Source organism: Myotis yumanensis, unplaced genomic scaffold (genome assembly GCF_028538775.1).
Source record: "Myotis yumanensis isolate MYYU_CA2020_CCGP unplaced genomic scaffold, mMyoYum1.0.hap1 SCAF_4, whole genome shotgun sequence".
NCBI lineage: Eukaryota > Metazoa > Chordata > Mammalia > Chiroptera > Vespertilionidae > Myotis > Myotis yumanensis.
In genome coordinates this window covers 36,893,156-36,916,575 of record NW_027223755.1, presented here as the reverse complement: position 1 = coordinate 36,916,575, position 23,420 = coordinate 36,893,156, and the positions used below count along the sequence as shown (strand labels likewise).

Below are 23,420 nucleotides of genomic sequence, written 5' to 3'. Positions count from 1 at the left end.
AACCTACTTTGCCTATGCCAACATTAAGCATAACGAGCATTATTTAAATGTTTCAACAACTCCAATAGTTAAAAATGGACTTAAAGTGCATAACTGAAAATAAACTTCAAACAGTATCAAATAGAAAAGTTAGTACAATCATTCCTAAGAGTTACTACTTGTATTCTACTTCCTAAATACTTACTTAGATACAGTATCAGCTTCTGAGTTCTCTCTCGCTGTATTCTCCATTCCAGAAATGTCAAATGAATTCATTTTATCCTTTTCCACGTGAGTCTATGAATTCAATGTTTTACATTTAATCTACTTAACATAAAAAAGTTGAAACTTTGCAATAAGTAAAAGGAAATTTAAAGAAAAAAATTCTTTTGTACTTCTAATCAGAAGAGTTTTTAAAGTCATACATACAGATGAAAGTATTAAAAAAATAACAGGTGAGGCAAAAGTAGATTTACAGTTGTTCATACGGAAAATAATACAATAATTAATAAAAAATACAAGAATAAAATTGTGTTTCACATATTCACAACCATAAACCTACTTTTGCCCAATCCTGTATAACCTTATACATTACTGACAAATCACAAATCAGTATATCCTTTCTGGAAAGCCTTTTGTCAATATAAATCAAGAGCCTTAAAAATATTCATCCTTGCCCTAACCGGTTTGGCTCAGTGGATAGAGCGTCGGCCTGTGGACTCAAGGGTCCCAAGTTCGATTCCGGTCAAGGGCATGTACCTTGGTTGCAGGCACATCCCCAGTGGGGAGTATGCAGGAGGCAGCTGATTGATGTTTCTAACTTTCTATCCCTCTCCCTTCCTCTCTGTGAAAAATCAATAAAATATATTTTTAAAAAAATATTCATCCTTTCTAACCCAGTAATATGATTGCTAAGACTCTATTCTAAAATATTTTGACTAAAATTTAAGTACAAAGATGTTCACTGGAATATTATACAAAATAGCAAACACTGTTAAATCAGGGTTGGGGAAAGTCTGGCCCGTGGCCATATAAGGCCCACAAAATCATTTGGTCTAGCCCTACAAGGCATCAGGGGTGAGTTAATTAAATGTGTGACCAAATATAGCAGGCTAATTTAATTTTGTGTGGCCCGTGAATGATGTTATAAATATCCAAATGGCCCTTTGCAGAAAAAAGATTCCCCATCCCTGCTGTAAATAGACAAAATATTCAATAATGAGTGAATGGTTAAATAAACTCAGTTCCCATCCACTGATAGAATATTATGAAGTTACTAAATTAAAAAACCATGTTTTCAAAAGATGTTTAATGATACGGAAAAATATTTATATAAGTTAAATACCAAAGGATACAAAACTGAATTACTACTAATACTCAATTTTGTAATTAAGAAAGGTTGAAAGAATTAAAATGTAGGTTGCATCTGAATAATGAAATTACAAATAGTTTTTGTTTGAATTGTTTTCTAATCCTCACCCAAGGATATGTTTTCATTGATTTTTCGAGAGAAGGAGGGAGGGAGAGAGAACACTGATTGAGAGGCTCCAATCAGCTGAGGCAAACCGGCCAGCAAGGTTTTAATTTTTACATGAGTGCATATTTCCCTAATTTTCTAGAAGTTAAAAATACCTTATATAATTATAATATAACTAAATTATAAAAAGTATGATAAAAAAGCTATTTCACATAATAGGAAAAATGTAGACTACCATTTTAAAAAGTATTTTACCAAAAATAAAAAATTTAAAACAATATAATGCTAGCATGAATATAAGGAAACAGGAACATTCATTTGGTGCTTGTAGCAATGTAAATAGAGTCATGTTTTTGACTGTCAGTCTGACAATGCACAAGACCTATAAAAATATTAAAAATATTTGACCCATTAATCTCACCACCCCTGAAAATTTATCCTTTGCCTTACCTTAAGAAAACCCTATTTGAAAAATTGTTTGCTTTTATTTCAAGAGTTTAAAAAATGGAAATAACCCAAATATCCACCATTAGAGAAACGGTTAGTAAATTGATAAGTTAACCTTAATTAAAAAGATCACTTAATCCCAAGAACTAAAATGAATAAATTTACAGCAAGAAGTTTTAAATTTTACGTTATGATTGCCCTGGCTGGTGTGACTTAAGTAGTTAGAGCACCGGCCCACACCAAAGGGTTGAAGATTCGATTCCTATTCAAGAGCATGTACCTGGGTTGCAGGTTTGTCCTTGGGTCAGAGCAAGTGCAGGAGGCAACCGACTGATATGTTTCTCTCACATAAATGTTTCGCTCTTTCTCTCTCTCTCCCTCCCTCTCTCTTTCTCTCCCTCTCTCCTCTCTTCTCCCTACCTTCCACTCTCTCTAAAACATCAATGGATATTAAACAAAAACAAAAACAAAATTTTATGTTTAAAAACTATAAAAAAAAACTATAGAAATGTTTACATTCATAAAAAGAAAGTTTACTTTTATAAAGGACAAACAGAGCAATGTATCTGTGTTTAGATGAAAAGGTTATAGATAAAATTTTATGGTTTAAAAAATATTTTGAAGAATAATTTCATATAAGAAAAGTCAGGATGTTTGAGGATGTTGGAAATTTGTCTTAGGTTCTAAAAAAATATGCATAAGCCCTGGTCGATATGGCTCAGTTGGTTGAGCATCGTCCCACATACCAAAAGGTCGCCAGTTCCATTCCTGGTCAAGGCACATGCCCAGGTTATGGGCTCCATCCCCAGAGAGGTTGCATACAGGAGGCAACCAATTAGTGTTCCTCTCTCATATCAATGTTTCTCTCTCTCTCCCTCTCCATTCCTCTCTCTAAAAATCAATAAAAACATATATTTTTAAAAATTAAATAAAAATAAAATAAAGCAGGAGCTTAGTAAGACAAATTTAATATTTTTTTAAATTGACTTTAGAGAGGAAGGTAGCGAGGGAGAGAGATAGAAACATCAATGATGAGACAGAATTATTGATAGGCCGCCTCCCCCATATGCTCCCCACCGGTAATCGCGCCTGCAAACAGGCATGTGCCCTGAAAGGGAATCGAACCACAACCTCCTGATTCATAAATTGATGCTCAACCACTGAGCGACACTGGCCTGGCTAAGACAAATTTAATATTAATGGGGAAGTTGTTCTGAAGAAAATGCATAATCAAGACACTAGTAAAACATTTAATATTAACGTGTAAGTTCTTGTATCTTTGTGTTAGTATCAGTAACATTATTTTTTAATTACAACTAAACATTTTTATTTCCAACTATTTAGGAAAAAATTTTTATAATTTTAATATCTATAAAGTCTCTTGCTCCATACCTTTTCAACTGAAGCTTCTGGATGTAAATTCTTGCTCTTGGCATCTGTTTTACCTTGTGAAAGAATTGGTTTCTTCCCAACAGCCCTGGATAAGTTGGGTTTAGGTCTCTGGAATCGTCCTCTTACCATAGGTTTAACATTTTCTGCTTGATCAGTTTCCCTACAAAAATATCATTATGCACTTTCATTCAGGCATATTAAATGAAATTCTTAAAAATTCACTCAGAGTCAGAAAAAAACTCTTTTAAGCATATTACAATAAGCGTAGCAAAGAAAACTGAAAAGCAGCAATGAAGCAATAACTTGTTCCATCAGATGTTAAAAACACAGTATTCAGCATCAATAATTAAAACACTGTGGAACTGACATATAAAGAAACAGATAAATGAAACACAAAAGAAAATTGAGATGACTCCAAAATACAGATGATTTTAATATTTAAGAAGGGCAGCATTTCAAAAGTGTGAGGATAAGATGAAATACAAAATAATGTATTCTTAAGAATAAATATTAGCCCGGCTGGCATGGCTCAGTAATTGAGCATCAACCTAGGAACCAGGAGGTCATGGTTTGATTACGGTCAGGCTACACGCCCGGGTTGTGGATTCGACCCCATTTGGGGCATGCAGGAGGCTGATGATCAATGATTCTCTCTCGTCATTGATGTTTCTATCTCTCTCCCCCTCTCCCTTCCTCTCTGAAATCAATAAATATATATATACTAGAAGCCCGGTGCACAAAAATTTGTGCACTGGGGGGGGGGGGGGGGTCCCCTAGCCCGGCCTGTGCCCTCTCACAGTCTGGGACCCCTCGGGAGGTAACGACCTGCTGGCTTAGGCCTGCTTCCGGGTGGCAGAGGGCAGGCCCAATCCCTAAGTGCAGCCACTGGTCAGGCTCAGAGCAGGGCCGATTGGGGAGTTGGGGCGCCACCCCGTCATGCACAGAGCAGGGCAGATCGGGAGGTTGCAATGCCACCCTCAGTCACTTTCAGGGTAGACTGATTGGGGGGTTGCGGCGCCACCCCCTGTCATGCACAGAGCAGGGCCAATCAGGGGGTTGGGGCGCTGCCCCCTGTCACTCACAGAGCAGGGCCCATCAGGGGGTTGGGGCGCTGCCCCCTGTCACTCACAGAGCAGGGCCCATCAGGGGGTTGGGGCGCTGCCCCCTGTCACTCACAGAGCAGGGCCCATCAGGGGGTTGGGGCGCTGCTCCCTGTCACTCACAGAGCAGGGCCAATCAGGGGGTTGGGGCGCTGCCCCCTGTCACTCACAGAGCAGGGCCCATCAGGGGGGTTGGGGTGCTGCCCCCTGTCACTCACAGAGCAGGGCCCATCAGGGGGTTGAGGAGCTCCCCCCTGTCACTCACAGAGTAGGGCCGATAGGGGAGCTGGGGCACCGCCTCCTGTCACACACAGAGCAGGGAAGATCAGGGGGTTGGGGCGCTGCACCCTGTCACACTCAGGGCAGGGCCAATGGGAGGTTATGGCTCTACCCTGTCACACACAGAGCAAGGCCCGTGGAGGGGGGTTGGGGCGCCACCCTCTATTACCCACAGAGCAGGGCCAATCAGGGGGTTGGGGCACCACCACTGTCACACTCAGGGAAGGGCCGATGGAGAGGTTATGGCTCTACCCCATCACACACAGAGCAGGGCCCGTGGGGACAGGGGGTTGGGGCACCGCACCCTGTCACACACAGAGCAGGGCCGATCAGGGGGTTGGTGCACCACACCCTGTCAAACACAGAGCCGCAGGGCAATCAGGGGATTGGGGAGCTCCCCGCATCAGGCACAGAGCAGGGCCCGGGGGGGGGGGGGGGGGGCGGTGTTGGGGCGCCGCACCCTGTCACACACAGAGCAGGGCTGATCAGGGGGTTTGGGCTCTGCCCCCTGTCATGCTGATCCCGGTGCCGGGAGCCTCGCTGCTCCGCTGATCCCCGTGCTGGGAGGCATATTACCCTTTTACTATATAGGATAGAGGCCTGGGGGCCGGCTGGTTTGCCCTGAAGGGTGTCCTGGATCAGGGTGGGGGTCCCCACTGGGGTGCCTGGCCAGGCTGGCTGAGGGGCTGAGGGCTGTTTTCCCCGCTGGCAGTTGACTAAAAGCTCCCAACCGCTCCTTGTTTTCTTTTTCTTTTTTTTTTTTTTTTTATTCTGGGCCAGCTTTAGCTCTGAGGCTTCGCCGCTGAAAACATGGATACAATGTTGCGGTCCGGGGCTGACTGAAAGCCAGTTATGTTTAGCTTCTTATTTGCAACATAGTAATAGTTGCTTAGAGTTGCAGTTGAGAGTCCGGCAAGTGAGGCGGGAACGTTGGAGTCCGCAGTTCCTGGAGGAAGCAAACCTCCCTGCTCGCTTCAGTGCATGGCTGCCAGAACGTTGGAGTCCGCAGTTCCTGGAGGAAGCAAACCTCCCTGCTCGCTTCAGTGCATGGCTGCCAGCCGCCATCTTGGCTGACAGTTAATTTGCATAAGGATACGCTGATTAGCCAATGGGAAGGGTAGCGGTCGTACGCCAATTACCATGTTTCTCTTTTATTAGTGTAGATATATAGATAGATATATATATATATATATATATATATATATATATATATATATTTTTTTTTTAAGTAAAGAAACATCATGAGTGAGCACAAATGTGACAAGACATTAAAAATCAGAAAATTTACTCTGGCCAGTGTGGCTCGGTTGGTTGGGTGCTGTACCATGCACCAAAAGGTTGCCAGTTTGATTCCCAGTCAGGGCACATACCCAGGTTTCGGGCTCGATCCCCCGTAGGGGCATGCAGGAGGCAGCCGATCAATGTTTTGCACTAGCATTGATGTTCCTCTCTCTCTAAAAAATCAATCTTAAAAAAAAAATTCTGAAAACCTACCTGGAATTATATATAGATACTAGAGGCCCGGTGCACAAAAATTTGTGCAGTCTGGGGGGAAGGGGGGGTCCCTCAGCCCGGCCTGTGCCCTTTCGCAGTCTGGGACCCCTCGAGAGATAACGACCTGCTGGCTTAGGCCTGCTCCTGGGTGGCAGAGGGCACGCCCAATCCCTAGGTGCAGCCCCTGGTCGGGCTCAGAGCAGGGCTGATTGTGGAGTTGGGGCGCCGCCCCCTGTCATGCACAGGGCGGATTGGGAGGTTGCAATGCCACCCTCAGTCACGCTCAGGGTAGGGCTGATTGGGGCATTGGGGCACCACCCCCTGTCACACTCAAGGCAGGGTCGATGGGGAGGTTGCGGCGCCACCCCGTCACGCACAGAGCAGGGCCCATCAGGGGGGTTGGGGAGCTCCCCCCTGTCATGCACAGAGCAGGGCCCATCAGGGGGTTGAGGAGCTCCCCCGTCACGCACAGAGCAGAGCAATCAGGGTGTTGGGGAGCTCCCCCCTGTCACGCACAGAGCAGGGCCCATCAGGGGATTGAGGAGCTCCCCCCTGTCACTCACAGAGTAGGGCCAATTGGGGAGCTAGGGCACCGCCCCCTGTCACACACACAGCAGGGCGGATCAGGGGGTTGGGGCGCCGCCACTGTCACACTCAGGGCAGGGCCGATGGGGAGGTTATGGCTCTACCCCATCACACACAGAGCAGGGCCCGTGTAGGGAGTGGATTGGGGCGCCACCCTCTATCACCCACAGAGCAGGGCCGATCAGGGGGTTGGGGTGCCGCCACTCTCACACTCAGGGCAGGGCCGATGGGGAGGTTATGGCTCTACCCTGTCACACACAGAGCAGGGGCTGGTGTGGGGGGGGGGGGAGGTTGGGACGCCGCACCCTGTCACACACAGAGCCACAGGGCGATCAGAGGGTTTGGGCGCTGCCCCCTGTCACGCTGATCCGGTGCCAGGAGGCCTCGCGGCTCCGCTGATCAGCCCTGCTCTGTGCCTGATAGGGGGGAGCTCCCCAATCCCCTGATTGCCCTGCGGCTCTGTGTGTGACAGGGGGGAGCTCCCCAAACCCCTGATCGCCCTGCGGCTGTGTGACAGGGGGCAGGGACACAACCTCCCCATCCGCCCTCCTCTGTTCGTGACAGGGGAAGGCGCCCCAACCCCCTGATCAGCCCTGCTCTGTGCCTGATAGGGGGGAGCTCCCCAACCCCTCTGATTGGCCCTGCCCTGAGTGTGACAGGGTGCAGCGCCCCAAGCCCCTGATCTGCCCTGCTCTGTGTGTGACAGGGGGCGGTGCCCCAACTCCCCTATCGGCCCTACTCTGTGAGTGACAGCGGGGAGCTCCTCAACCCCCTGATCGGCCCTGCTCTGTGCATGACAGGGTACGGAGCCCCAGCACCCCTGATGGGCCCTGCTCTGTGCATGACAGGGGGCAGCGCCCCAAACCCCTGATCGGCCCTGCTCTGTGCATGACAGGGGGTGGCGCCACAACCTCCCCATCGACCCTGCCTTGAGTGTGACAGGGGGCAGTGCCCCAACGCCCTAATCGGCCCTACCCTTAGGGTGACTGAGGGTGGCATCGCAACCTCCCGATCCACCCTGCTCTGTGCATGACGGGGCGGCACCCCAACTCCCCAATCGGCCCTGTTCTGAGCCTGACCAGGGGCTGCACCTAGGGACTGGGCCTGCCCTCTGCCACCCGGAAGCAGGCCTAAGCCAGCAGGTCGTTATCTCCCGAGGGGTCCCAGACTGCGAGAGGGCACAGGCCGGGCTGAGGGACCCCCCCCCCCCGCTCCCTGAGTACACAAATTTTTGTGCACCGGGCCTCTTGTATTTAAATAAAAAGCTGAAAAAAAATAAATAACATAATTACATATCCCTTCCCAAAAAAAAGGAATGAGGTGGAAATATTGTACTGAGGTGTTATTTTATAATCTATCAAGACCAGCAAAAATCCCAGCCTGATAACAACGTTATTAGTTGCTAAGAAAGAGAGGTGCTCTCTTACATTGTTGGTGAGAATGTAAACTAGTATAATTCCTATGGGTAACATCTTGACACTATCTTATGAAAATCACAAGTGTACACACATATATAACCAATAAGCAAGCATTTCCATTTTCAGGAACTTACCCTACAAATACACTTGCATAAAGATGAATGAGTGGAAATGTACAGTAAGATTATAAGCATTATTTGTAAAAAACAACCTATATAGCCATCAATAGGGAACTAATATAAAATGTGATTTTTCCATACAAGAACACTATGCAGCTATAAAAATGATAAAGGTCTTTATGTAAAGGTATGTAGATGTAAGAAAAAATGCAAAAGTATGTATACCACTAGGTTTATAAAGAGTTAAAAAAATATGTTTGTATTAGCTTTTTGTTCTTGTTGTTAATCCCCACCCAAGGTCATTTTTTCCACTGCTTTTTAGAGAGAATGGAAGGGAGGTAGAGGGAAGAAGAAAGAGAGAGAAAAATATAGATGTGAGAGAAATACATCGATTAGTTGCCTCTGGTATGCGCCCTATCCAGGGCTGGAGATGGAACCTGCACCCCAGGTATATGCCCTTGACAAGGAATTGAACCTAAAATCCTCTGGTGTATAGGCCGACGCTCTAAACACTAAGCAAACAATGGGCAGGGCTATTTGTATTAGCTTTAATATACTTTTTTAAAATTTTCTGAAAAAATCAAACTGGTACTGGTTAGAGTGAATATGGATATGGTAGAAAGAATATTTCACTCAATACCTTTTTACACTTTTAGACAACTGAACCATAAGAATATATTATCCATACCAAAAACTAATTTCAATTTTTATTTTAAAAAATAAGATTGATTCTCAATATGGCTTTGCTTTACTGAAGATAAATAATTTATAAAGTGAATTGCTTTTAAGACCATATGAGAAGTTATGAGGGAAACAAAAAGGAAGTCTGAATTGTTGACATATCTCTTCAAAGGGAAATTCTGTGGTGCTTTTGTTCCATTTTTAGTGAAGATATCAACTTAACCAGTATCTATATACTAAAAAACATGATAATCTCTTCAAAGTCATAAATATCAAAATCCACTACTTTGACAACAGACATGAATATTAACTCAAGCCAAGTAAAAGTAAAATCTCAGCAAATAGTTAAGCTTCTAAATTATTTTTAGGGTTTCTTAAGTTACTACTTTGTTAAAATTCGTATTACTGTAAGACATCATATATGAAAGAGGCTCTTTCAGTAATGAAATATACACACTCAGACCACAGACATATCAAATGGTCTATAGTTCCCTCCTCATCCCTAAAGGAAGCATTATTATCATTTGTTAAATGATAAGAAATTACCAACCAAAAGTTTGAAAATAAATTTTTAAGTCCTACCATGTAAAATACTTACAGTGATGTATTTTTTAGTTCAACATTTCTTTCTTCTGTACAACTACTCTCAGCATTATTCACCTCACATAAGACTCTAATTCCAACTTCTGATGAATGTAAATCTGAAGTGATTGATTCTGAAGCCCCAGTTGTTACTGATGTAGCATCTTGTTGACTACTAAGGAAATGAAAACAACAGGGGGGAAAGGAATTCTTAGTACTGCATACTTTAAACTAATTATTTAAAAGACTTTTAAAATGCTATACACTAACCAACACTATGAACGATAATCCTTCATATTATGAAAGAATTAAAACAAATATTTTGGCTTTTTGTGATCTTTGTTGCACCATGTTATTAAGAACTATTCCTTCGCCCTCGCTGGTTTGGCTCAGTGGATAGAGCATCAGCTTGTGGACTGAAGGGTCCCAGGTATGATTCTGGTCAAGGGCACATGCCCGGGTTGTGGGCTCAATTCCCAGTAGGGAGCTTACAGGAGGCAGCATATCAATTATTCTCTCTCATCATTGATGTTTCTCTCCCTCTCCCTTTCTCTCTGAAATCAATAAAAATATATTTTTTTAAAAAAGGAACCGTTCCTTCAAAGAAAGTAGCCACCATAAATTAACAAGCTGGGGAAAGAGTTCAAAAAGTCACAAAAGGAAAATCCCTTCATTATATGGAGTTCATAGTAATACTTAGGAATTATCTTTCATTAAAATTTTATTAAAGTATTTGAGATCTTGCTCCCCAGAATATGTGTCAGTTTGGCTCAAATAAACTCTTTTTTTTTCAAATAAACTCTTATAAAAATTCAAAAATAGCCCTGGCCAGTATGGGTCAGTTGGTTTGAGCATCATCCCAATATGCCAAGGTTGCAGGTTTGATCCAAGGACAGGGCACATGTAAGAAGCAACCAATCTATATATATAAAATCCTAATATGCAAATAGACTAAACGGCAGAACAACCGAACAACCAAACTGGTCACTGGGACGTGCGCTGACTACCAGGGGGCGTGCGGAACATGGAGGGCATCGACCGCAGCAGGATGGTGGAGCAGGTGAGTGGGGGCGCCAGACCAAGGCGGTGTACCAGTCACTGTCATCGGGGCAAGCTTCTGGTGGTTACTGAAAATTCTTTTTTCCCCACGCACCGGGTCTCACCAGGCGCTCACACCCACTGCCAGGGCCTGGTGCAGGTTCCAATTGCTCAGTGCCATCAGCAGGTACAAGTGGCGGCTGCCCACCCCAATTGCCCCTGAGGGCTTTTCCACCTCCCCTGCTCCTGAGGGGCAATTGGGGCAGCAGCCATCACTCACACCTGCTGATAGCACCGGCACTGCTCGCACCTGCTGCTGGCACCGGCCCCAATCACTCCTCGCCATCAGCGGGTAAGAGCGGGGCCGGCGCCATCAGCACGTGGGAGCAGCGACGGGAACGGAGCTGCCAGCAGACAGGGGACCAAAGGCCACAGCGGAGGGACCTAATAGGGGAGCAGAGGATGGGCCAAGACCCACCCCTGTGCCCACCCACAGCCTTGCGGTCCACCATTTCTTTCATGGTTCATGAATTTGTGCACTGGGCCCCTGGTGAATTTATAAATACATGAAACAACAAATCGATGTTTCTCTCTCTAAAAATCAATCCATAAATAAAATTTTTAAAAAGGACCCAGAGGTCCATGGCTCAGTTTCAAATACATTATTAACATTGTGAACTATATGAAAAAATCAGCATATGTGCATATGTGTATTTTTCTACATGAGAATAAATAACTTACATCAAATTTTTCAGAAGATAAGCATATAGACCAGTGGAACAGAATAGACAGCCCAGAAATAAACCATGTATATATGGCCAAATGATCTTTGACAGGGTGCCAAAACTACACAATAGGAAAAGAATAGTCTCTTCAACAAATGATATATCCACATGCTGAATATCCACATGCAAAAAAATGAAACTGGACATTTATCTTATAGCATACACAAAAATCAACTAAAATGGATTAAAGATTTAAAGGAAACACTTTAACTACAAAACTCCTAGAAGGACAAATGGGAAGAAAATTCATAACATTGGTATTGGCAATGATTTCTTGGCTATCACACCAACAGGAACAAAAACAAAAATAAACAAGTGAGACTACATCAAATTAAAAAGTTTATGTACAGCAAAGGAAATAATCAAGAGTCAAAAGCCAATCTATGAAATGAGAGAAAATATTTGTAAGGTATATATCTGATAAGGGCTTCATATCGAAAATATAAAAGGAACTCCTACAACTCATAGCAAAAACACAAATAACCTAATTTTAAAAATGGGAAAAGAACTTGAAACATTTCTCCAAAGAAGACATAAAAATGGCTAGCAGGTATATGTAAAGATTCTTAGTATCACTAACCATCAGAGAAATACAAATCAAAACCATAATGAGGTATATCATCTCACACCTGTTAGTATTGCCATTTTTTTTTTAAGTGTTGGAGAGGAAGTGAAGAACTGCAATCCTTGTGCACTATTGGTGAAAAAATATAATGGTGTAGCCACATGGAAAACAGTATGCAAGTTCCTCAAAATATTAAAAATAGAACTACCATATATATGATCTGGTAGTCCTTCTTCTGGGTATTTATCCAGAAGAATTGAAAATAGAATATCAAAGAGATCTCTGCACTCCCATGTTTATTGCAGCATTATTCACAATAGCTAAGAAATTAAAACAACCTAAATATCCATTGACAGATGAATAAAGAAAAATATGATACATACATACAATGGAATATTATTCGTCCTTAAGAAAGAAAAAAATCCTATCATAGGCTACAACATGCATGAACCTTAAAAACATTATGCTACGTGAAACAAGCTAGTCATAGAGGGACAAATGAGGTATCTAAAGTAATCAAACTCATCTATATATATAAAAGCCTAAGCAATGCCCTAACCGGTTTGGCTCAGTGGATAGAGTGTCAGCCTGCGGACTAAAAGGTCCCAGGTTCGATTCTGGTCAAGGGCATGTACCTTGGTTGCAGGCACATCCCCAGTAGGGAGTGTGCAGGAGGCACCTGGTCGATGTTTCTCTCTCATCGATGTTTCTAACTCTCTATCCCTGTCCCTTCCTCTTTGTAAAACATCAATAAAATATATTTTTTTTAAAAAAATATTTAAAAGCCTAAGCGACTGAATGACCACAATGACAGAACAACCAGAATAACCAGTCACTATGATGTGCACTGACCACCAGGGGACAGAAGCCCAACACAGGAGCTGCACCCTGGAGGCCAGTGTGCTTCCACAGCGGGAGCACCACTCAGCTGATCAACCCGTCCAGTGGCCCACCAGCCTGGCGGCAGCCACTCACACCCTCAATAGTCCTTCAGGTCCAATCTCCAGAGAACAGGCCAGGCACCAACAGACCAGCACCACTTGGATTATCCTGACAGTACTGCCAACCTCCTGGAAGTCGGCCTGGGGCACCACGGCCGCTTCCCTCCCTAGATGCTCCGCAAGAAGAAATTATATAAAGGCGGCTGCCAGATGGCTCCCAACAACCAGCACAAATGTCAGCAGGACAGACTGGCAAGGGCGTCCCACTGCCCACCCAGAGGGCCGATCGCCTCCCGGGTCCCCCTCCTCCCCACTTCCCCTGTCAGGACCCCACCCATGCACGAATTCGTGCACCAGGCCTCTAGTAGAAATATAAATTAGCATGGTAGTTGCCTGGGGCTAACAGTAAGAAGGAAATAAGGAGTTGCTGTTCAATGGATATAGAGTTTCAGTCATCCAATATGAAAATGTTATAGAGATCTCCTCTACAACACTGCTTACAGTTAACATACTGTACTATATACACTTAAAAATTTGTTAGGAGAGATCTTATGTTACATGTTGTTGTTTTTACCACAATTTAAAAAACAACAACATTGCCCTAACATGTTTGGCTCAGTGGATAGAGCATCGGCCTGCGGAATGAAGGGTCCCAGGTTCGATTCCAGTCAAGGGCATATGCCTTGGTTGCGGGCACATCCCCAGTAGGGGTTGTGCAGGAGGCAGCTGATCGATGTTTCCCTCTCATTGATGTTTCTGGCTCTCTATCCCTCTCCTTTCCTCTCTGTAAAAAAAATCAATAAAATATATTTAAAAACAACAACAACAAAAACTCAGACAGCAGGATCCATCACATTTAAACTGCTAAAAAACAAAAATAAAGAGAAAATTTTTATAGAACATGATAAACCCATACAAACACTATCACAAGAAAGCTGTGTGGCAAAATAAGCATCAGAACAAAAGACAATACCAGAATGATATCACAAAAACGATAAAATGATGACTTCACCTAGAAGAGACAATTCAAGATATGTATAAAACCTAATAACAGAGCCTGAAAATACATAAAGAAAAACAAATAGAACTGAAAAGAAAAATAAGCCAAATCCCAATTACAGTTGGAGACTTCAAACTCCTCTCTCAGTAACTGAAAGAAAATGTAAACAAAGTCAGGAAAGATATATAAAATACCTTAATGAAAGAAGTGGGTCAGTTTTATTCACAACTTCATCCCTGGAGGATAAATCCTCAACTTCATTGAAGTTCTGTACACAGGAAAGCTTCTGTTCCTTATTACCTTCATCTTCATTTCTCTCAGGCCTTAAAAATGGACATTTATCTATGAATACAAAATACATGTTATTCTAAAAACTGATAGCAAAAACATCTATATTTTAAAGCTCAAAGGAATTTACATATAACATCATCTCTTCCTATAAATCATTAATCCATTCAACATTTAAGTTCTTACATGCAAGAGATAGATCATACTTTAAGAGCATTAATGAAAAATCAATCAATTTATAACTGTGTTTTTAGGATCAGCACAAATTTCTTAGACAGTCTGTAGCATCCTCCTTTTATCTTGCTTAAATTTTAAGTGGTTAAATATGTCTAGTTATGAAACAAAGTGGATTTGGGTCTTCTGCTCCTTCATAAGTGTCATAATTATAACACAGTAATAGCTAATCATTTCAGAACTTACTAACTGATAGAAACCATAAGTCCATCAAATATCTCATTTAATAATTCAAAACAAACCTACTAAGAGTTATTCATATTAACCCCATCACAGAGAAAATGATTTTAAGTTGAAAGATATTAAGTGATTTGCCCAAGGTCATACTTAGCAAATAAAGTCCAATTTCTTAATTACTGAGCTACCCCAATTTACATGTAATATCTTTACTAGTAAGCCACAAAAGAGCATAATATTGTAATGCCTATAAACCATACTATGCTACCAACCAGGACTCATTTATTAAAATCATATGGGTGCTCTGGCCAGTGTGTCTAAGTGGTTGATCGTCGACCTATGAACCAGAAGGTCACAGTTCGATTCCCAGTCAGGGCACATGCCCAGGTTGTGGGCTCAATCCTCAGTGGGGAACATACAGGAAGCAGACAATCAATGATTCTCTCTCATCATTGATCTTTCTTTCTCTTTTTCCCCTCCTCTCTGAAATCAATGAAAATATTTTAAAAGTAATAATAAATAAAAAATCATATAGGTGAAGCTGAATTACATAAAATTTAAATTCTATAGAAAAGTTGTTCTGGTCTGCTACTATTTTTTTCTACTCTCTCTACTTGATTATCTGTTTTAAATAATCTATACATGAACTCTTTTGTTTGTTTGTTTGTTGTTCATCCTCACCCCAGGATATTTTTCCATTGATGTTTAGAGAAAGTGCAAGAGAGGGGGAGAGACAGAGAGAGAAACATCCATGTAAGAAAGACACATCGATTGGCTGCCTCCCACACGAGCCCTGACTAGGGCAGAGATCAAGTCTACAACCAAGGTATGTGTGCTTGACGGGAATCGAACCTGGGACTCTTTAGTCTGCCAACGCTCCATCCATTGAGCCAAACTATATATGGCTAGGACTATATATGAACTCTTAAGGAAAGGGACCAAGACTTCCCCCTAAACTCTTAGCCCTCGTTCCCTAAAAACTTGTATGTGTCAATATGTCTGCATTCTAAGAAAGTTTAAAAAATGAAAATGGGAGAAATACTTATTCCAGTAGCTCTTTTATAGAAATTAAACAACTTATTGTGGGTTCAGAGAGGTGCTACGAAAAGGTAACATGAAAACCTGTGATTTATTAACAGATTCAAGCAATGTACGTTTAACTATAATAAGTCCTCACTTTACATTGTCAATAGGTTAGTTCCTGGAACTGAGGCAAAATTACATATAACAGAATCAATTTTACCAGCGGCTAACTGATGTATTAACAAGAGTTAAGTTCCTAAGGCATTTCATCAAGTTGTAAAAAAATGATGTTGAGTGAAACCACATTATTTGAAGACCTGCAGTATATACATGTGACTTCTTAGCATTGTTAATGGGAGTACAATGGAGTTAATAAAGCTTAGAGACAAACTGTAGAGAAAAATGTTCCCATTTAGCTTTGTGTTTTTTGTTTTTATTAACAACCTTTTTCCTACTAAATTAAAAATAAAAGTGTTTTTCTGTGGCCCGTGCTTCTCAATGGTTAGAGCATTGTCCCATACACCTGGGTTTGATTCTGGTCAAGGACATGTACCTGGGCTGTAGGTTTGACCCCAGCCCAGTCGGGGTAAGTGGGAGACAACTAATCTCTCTCACATTGATGTCTCTCTTTCTGTCTCTGTCTCTCTCTCCCCCATCCTCCCTCTATTCTACTCTCTCTAAAAATAATATGGAAAAGCCCAGCCAGAGTGGCTCAGTGTCTGGGCATCAACCCATGAACCAAAAGGTTGTCGGTTTGATTGCCCAGGTTGCAGGTTCAATCCCCATTGGGGAGCATGCAGGAGGCAGCCTATCAATGTTTCTCTCTCATTGATGTTTCTATCTCTCTCCCCATCTCCCTTCCTCTCTATATAAAATAAATAAAAAATTTTTAATAAATGAATAATCATGGGGGAAATATCCTCAGGTAAGGATTAACAAAAAAATAAACAAAATAAATGCGTTTAACACAGTACATAAATACAGAACCAATTAATAAAACATTAGTAATTACTACTATCTAGAAGGCAGGCAATTAATTTATACACTAAATTATTGTATGTATGTCCTCAAATAATCAGAGGCTATTAAAATATGTAAGAAACTTACCTTTCTGTTTTTCTCCTTTAGAAGGTCCTGGCTGAACAGTGGCATTTCCTGAAAGATTTTTTACTTCTTGTTTACCAACTTCATCTTGATTTTTCATTCTTTTCTCTAGATTTAGGTCTGGTTCTAATGCAATCTGTTCTGAATCCTGTCCTGATAAAGTCAGAGACTGCAGTTCTTCTTGAACTGTCTGAGCATCCTTTTGAGACTCTTCTGTGTCTGAAATTGTAGCACTCACAGACTCATCTGGATTATCAGTCACTCCTTCACTGGCAACTTTTTTCACTGAAAATAAAAGAAATGGTTATAAATACATAAACAACCTATGAAAAATTCTTAAAGTAGAGAAGATAAATACCCAAGTATAGTCTTTGTAATATTATTTGTATAAGCAAAATTTTGAAGACAATATAAAACGCCCAACAGAGAACTAAATTAAATTAATTATACTATATCTACACTAATAAAAGACAAAGATGCTAATTGACCGTACCTTCGCTACACCCACCAGCCAATCAGAAGAGTATGCAAATTAACCCAACAAAGATGGCCATTAAAGTTGCATACTGCAGGCAGGGCGGGACAGTGCCATCCGCCACCCGCCCGGCCGCCAACCGGCCCTCCCGTGTGTGACCTGGAGCGAAGCCAGACAGTTCTGGGGCCAGTTTCAGCCAGAGCCCGGCCAGAGCGAAGGCCTGGGTCCCAGGTGCCAGAGGCAAACCGGTGCCAGCAACCAAGGGAAGGGAAGGCCTATTGCACAAATCTCTTCATGCAACAGGCCTCTAGTTTATGCTATAAAAATGTACGCAGTAAATAATAGTAATAAGGTAGACTCATATGTAGTGATGTAAAAGATTTCAAAATGTACTGTTACATTAAAAAAATCAAGTTGCAAAACAACATATATAGTATGACCTCATTTCTATTAAACAAAAACAATTACATATACTCTAAGACACACACACACACACATATATGCATAGGAAAGAGTTTAGTAATAGTTATCCATAGGAAATCTGAAGATTCTGATGGGCAGGGTAGGAGAGAGAGTTCAAGAATTTTATTTCCTGGGTGATTTTTCAATGAACAATCTTTTTAACAAATATTTTTAAACAATTTCTAGTGCTTTTTCTTTGAAGGCATATAGACAACTGTATCAAAAAATGAAAACAGCCAAAACCAGTTTGGCTCAGTGGATAGAGCATTGGCCTGTGGACTGAAAGGTCCCAGGTTCGATTCCGGTCAAGGGCATGTACCTGGGTTGCGGGCACATCCCCAGTGGGAGATGTGCAGGAGGCAGCTGATCGATGTTGCTCTCTCATTGATGTTTCTAACTCTCTCTCTCTCTCTCCCTTCCTCTCTGTAAAAAATCATTAAAATATATTTTAAAAAAAAAACAAAAAATGAAAACAGCCCTGGCTGCATGGCTTACTTGGTTAGAGTGGGTTTGATTCCCATGAAGGCACATACCTAGATTGTGTTTCAATCCCCGGTCAGGGATCATATGTGAGGCAACCAATTAATGTTTCTCTCTTCCTTCCTCTCTCTCTGCAATTTAAGCTGTAACCGGTTTGGCTCAATGGAAAGAGCGTTGGTCTGCGGACTGAAGGGTCCCAGGTTCAATTCCGGTCAAGGGCATGTACCTTGGTTGCGGGCACATCCCCAGTAGGAGGTGTGCAGGAGGCAGCTGATCGATGTTTCTAGCTCTCTATCTTTCTCCCTGCCTCTCTGTAAAAAATCAATAAAATGTATTTTTTTTAAAAAATAAATTAATTTAAAAAAATAAAAATAAATAAAAAATAAAAAAACATAGCCTCAGGTGAGGGTTTTTTTTTTTAATTTTTAAAGATGAAATAATTTAAAAAGCAAAAATAGAGATCACCATGGAAACAGCATCCAAACCAAAAGCAAACTTAACTTCACAACCATGGCTGATCAAACATCTCTAGAAATATCTAATCTTAAAAAAAAAAAAAATTCAATGTCATTTATTTTTGTGAAAAAAGTCAAAACAGGATTTTAAAACTAAGAAAATAATACTTGATTTATTCTCTATCAGAATAATAACTAGCAATTTTTAACTTCTGAGACTTGTAATAATACATCTGAAAATTTCTCACATTAATGAGATACAGTGAGTTATTTGTGCTATCAACTGTTACATGATAACCACAACATTAATACATCTATTTTAATCTCCTAGGGCTATGTATAGTAAGTAAAGAAAAATGACTAGAGAGTAAAAACTTTGTAGTTATCAATACTACTTTTTAAAACATGTAGACACCATACTCCAAAAAAGGATCTTCGAGATTGGCTCTGTGCAGAAGAGAATTAACTAGCAGGCTATCCTTTGAAAGGTCTACTTAAAAAGGCTGGCCCGTTGCTGTCTAGAAACTGGGGCTTGGGGAGAGTCCCATCTGCCTACCTAAACTGTTTGTACAAATAATGCAGTTTCTGCTGAACAACTGGCTTTCCTTCTGGTAGTCTGAATTCTGATACATGCCAAGCAAAGGGTATGACAAGCCTCCAATAAAATCCTTGGGCAATGAGTTTCTAACAAGCTTCCCTGGTAGGAAACTTTTACATAAACCAACTTTTTAAATTCAACAAAGACCCATGTGCCTTTTCCCTTTGCTAATTTTGCTCTGTATCCTGTTACTATAATAAACTTTAGCTGTTAGTACAACTAAACAATAAATCCTATGAGTCCTCCCAGCAAATAATCGAACCTGGAGGGTGGTCTTAGGAACCCCCAACACAGGCTCTCACAGTCCTAGGTTTGAGTCCTGCCTCTGCCACTACTAACACTGTGAGATCTTATAAAAAAGTGACTTAGGTCTGCAGGACTATTTCTGGGTGATCAAAACAAACAGAAAAGGGCTGGAATATGGACTAGCTATCATAAGGTTCCCTAAAGTTCCAACATTCTTTACATTATGTGATTATAGCTAAACACTATCCTCATAGATCAGAATTTAAATAGTTTACAAAATACAAAACTACAAATTTAATAAACATACATAAAAACAATTTTCTACCTGGTACAAGTTAACATTAACCCTAAGAAATAAGTTAAGCCCTGACAGGTTTGGCTCAGTGGATAGAGCATCGGCCTGCGGACTGAAGGGTCCCAGGTTTGATTCCAGTCAAGGGCATGTTCCTTGGTTGCGGGCACATCCCCAGTAGGGGGTGTGCACAGGAAGCAGCTGATCGATGTTTCTATCTCATCAATGTTTCTAACTCTCTATCCCTCTCCCTTCCTCTCTGTAAAAAATCAATAAAAATATATATTTAAAAAAGAAATAACTTAAGCTCAAACTATACAATTTAGTCACAAGTCCAAAGTATTAAAGTGGTTTTTTTTTTAAATGTTAAAATGTTGTGCCAGATTTGCTTTAGAGAGGAAAATGATAATAAGTAACCAAACATAACACTCCAAAATTCTGATACTCTTTATTACTAAGACTATGCTCTAGATGCAAGGAAGATATCAAACAGCCATGACAATTAGAAAATTTAAAAGAAAAAACAAGAACAAATAAAAGACAGCTGCTGTCTTGGGCCCTGATAACCTCAACTACCTGAACTACATGTGAACACTGGAAGGCTTAATGTTGCAAGTCTCTTAAGTAAAATAACACACTTCCTTTTAAAATAAATACCTTTTACATTTTTCCGTGGTTTAGAGGATTTCTTCTCCCTTAAACTCTGATTTTTAAGGGATTTTTGTTTTCTTTTCTCTTCTTCAGCAAGAACTTTCTGAAGCAAATGAGCAAAAAAATCGAAGTCAAAAGGGCGCTTTTCCTCTGTTTAATAAAAAAAAAGAAAAAGAACCTTCAAATTTTTATTTAAGTAGCATAATATCAAAAGCAAATGGGGTCCTGACTGGGTAGCTAAGCTGGTTAGAGCATCATCCAGATACTCCATGGTTGCAGCTTCAATCCCAGTCAGAGCTCATATAAGAATCAATCAATGAAGGCATAAGTGGAACAACAAATCAGTGTTTCTCTCCTCTTTCCTCTCTCTCTCTCTAAAAATCAACTTTAAAAAAAAGCAAATGGGTTTATCAACAGGAGACAATGAATAAACAACTCCAGTCACTATACTATCATCACATAACAGACCACTGAGCAATAAAAAGAAACAAACTTTAAAAACAAAAAAAAAAGGCCCTGACTGGTTTGGCTCAGTGGATAGAGCATCGGCCTGCATACTCAAGGGTCCCAGGTTCGATTCTGGTAAAGGGCATGTACCTTGGTTGCGGGCACATCCCCAGCGGGGGGTGTGCAGGAGGCAGCTGATCGATGTTTCTTTCTCATCCATGTTTCTAACTCTCTATCCCTCTCCCTTCCTCTCTGTAAAAAATCAATAAAATATATTTTTTTAAAAAAGGATCTACTGATAAAAGCAATTAATTCAAGTAAATCTCAAGCACAGGATTAATGAGCCCTGACCAGGTGGCACAGTTGGTTGGAGCATCGTCTGTACAACAAAAAGTTGGAGGTTAGATCCCCAGTCAGTGCATGTACTGATCAACGTTTCACTCAAACATTAATGTCTCACTAAATACCCATCAACAGCACTGTATCAGAAAGCGCAATTTGTGAACAAATCAGGAATAAATCCATTACAAGAGTTAAACCCTTGCCTAAGTTAAGCTCTACTCTAAAAATGTAGTAAAGGCCTGGACGGTGTGGCTCAGTTGGTTGGAGTGTCATCCTGTACACGAAAAGGTGGTGGATTCGATTCTCAATCAGGGCACATACCCAAGTTGCCAGTTCAATCTACAGTCTGGGCTCATGTGGGAGGCAACCAATGATATTAATCTCTCACATCAATGTTTCTCTCTCTGACTCTCTCTTTCCCTACCTTTCTCTAAGATCAATTAAAAAAATAACTTAAAAAAGTAGAGTAAAATTAATTAATTAAATCAAAATATAGTGAATGTAGACAAAATGGTGCTCTATATACATAAGTTCCAAGATTGGTTTGATTATAAGATGATTAGAAGCTGGCCTCAGAAAAAGAGATATATACCAAAACAAAAATAAATTAGCCCTTAGGAAACCAAGCTCACACCTGGGATTTCTGAAGGCCCTGTTTTATTGTAGACCCAGCCTTTATGTGTTCTGGCCTTCCACAACGATGATAAAAAATAATCCATAAAGGTTCTCAGAAGAATTCAAAATATAAGTTCCAGAAAATACCATTTAGGTCTAAATTTTTTTTTAATTTTCCACTCAAAGAACCAAAATCAATGAATTTTAAAGGTATCTACACTAATAAAAGAGAAACATGCAAATTGACCATCCCTCCGCTATGCCCACCAGCCAATCAGAGTAATATCCAAATTAACCCGACAAAAATGGCAGTTAATTTGCATACACAGGCAGGGAGTAAAGACTGAAGACAGCTAGAAGGAAGCCAAGCACTGCAGAAGGGAGCAAAGCGGTGGAGAAGGGAACGGAGCCAAGGCAGCGGACACGGGAGGGAGCAAGGCAGCAGAGAGGGGAGGGAGCCGAGGCAGCGGAGATGGGAGGGAGCCAAGCAGCAGAGAGGGGAGGGAGCAAAGCAGCGGACATGGGAGGGAGCCGAAGCGGCGGAGACAGGAGGGAGCCGAGGTGGCAGAGATGAGAGGGAGCCGAGGCAGTAGAGACGGGAAAGAGCCGAGGCGGCGGAGACGGGAGGGAAGCCCGCCTCGGTGGGCTTCACTCCCCTCTCTACTTCGCCTCGGCCTCAGAGAGCCCTATTCTTGCAGTAATAGGCCCGAGGAAGCCCTATTCTTGCAGGAATCTTCCTGCAACAGGCCGCTAGTCTATTATAATGGTTTTAACAATGGCTCCACATCCCATAAAAAATTTATAGGTTTATAAGTTCTTATTATAATACATAAAGCATAATGAAAACATTCTGGACCACTTCCCTAAAACGGAGGGGGTTGAGAACCATAGTATTCCAGATCTTCCAAAAGCCATTCCCTGAAGTGGTTTCCCTGAGGACCCAATACAATATGGGGTGTGGGTCCACTCATCTACCTTAGTATTTACTCATTAAATAAATGTACATGCTCCAAAATTTAGATCCTCTCTTTAGACTTTTTTCTAAGATAAGCACTACAATAAACACTAAATACATTTATTCATCATGAAGCACTGGATAATTATCTTCCAAAGAATAGAGGAACTACTTTATACAGTACATTTGTTTTGCTTTACAGATCCTTTGATATCTTTTTCTAGATTTAAAAAGAAAAAAATGTGAACTTTAATGAGGCTATTAGTTAGACACTAAAAGGCACACATCATTCCTTCAAATCAGGCATAAATTCAAGTGTCATTTCTTCAGACAGAACTTCCCTGACCACCCAATCTAACTCTCCACCCACCTAGCTTAGAAATTAATCATTATCTAAAATTATCATGCTTACAGACTATATCCCTTCCCCCACCCAATTACACTGAACACTATAAAAGCAGGATTCTCATCTGTCCCATCACCATTATATACTCCATACCAATATAAGGACAAAACAAATTTAAAACACATTAGAACCTGCCCTGGCCGGTTTGGCTCAGTGGATAGAGCATAGGCCTGTGGACTGAAGGGTCCCAGGTTCAACTCCAGTCAAGGACACATGCCCAAATTGCGGGCTCAATCCCTAGTAGGGGGTGTGCAGGAGGCAGCCGATCATTGATTCTCTCTCATCGAT

The 23,420-nt window shown here is 41.4% G+C and overlaps 1 protein-coding gene across 2 annotated transcripts in view; it reads right to left on the bottom strand.

Annotated features, from left to right (window-relative positions):
* Positions 1-23,420, bottom strand: part of BDP1 (BDP1 general transcription factor IIIB subunit) — an 87,707-nt gene that overhangs the window by 46,318 nt on the left and 17,969 nt on the right. For both annotated transcript variants that reach the window (XM_070412146.1, XM_070412147.1), the window contains exons 9-14: positions 20,374-20,517; positions 16,712-16,993; positions 14,077-14,224; positions 9,570-9,728; positions 3,296-3,455; positions 185-276 (exon numbers count right to left, since the gene is read on the bottom strand). In XM_070412146.1, coding sequence (XP_070268247.1) covers positions 185-276; positions 3,296-3,455; positions 9,570-9,728; positions 14,077-14,224; positions 16,712-16,993; positions 20,374-20,517 — 985 coding nt within the window. The remainder of the gene's footprint in view (positions 1-184; positions 277-3,295; positions 3,456-9,569; positions 9,729-14,076; positions 14,225-16,711; positions 16,994-20,373; positions 20,518-23,420) is intronic.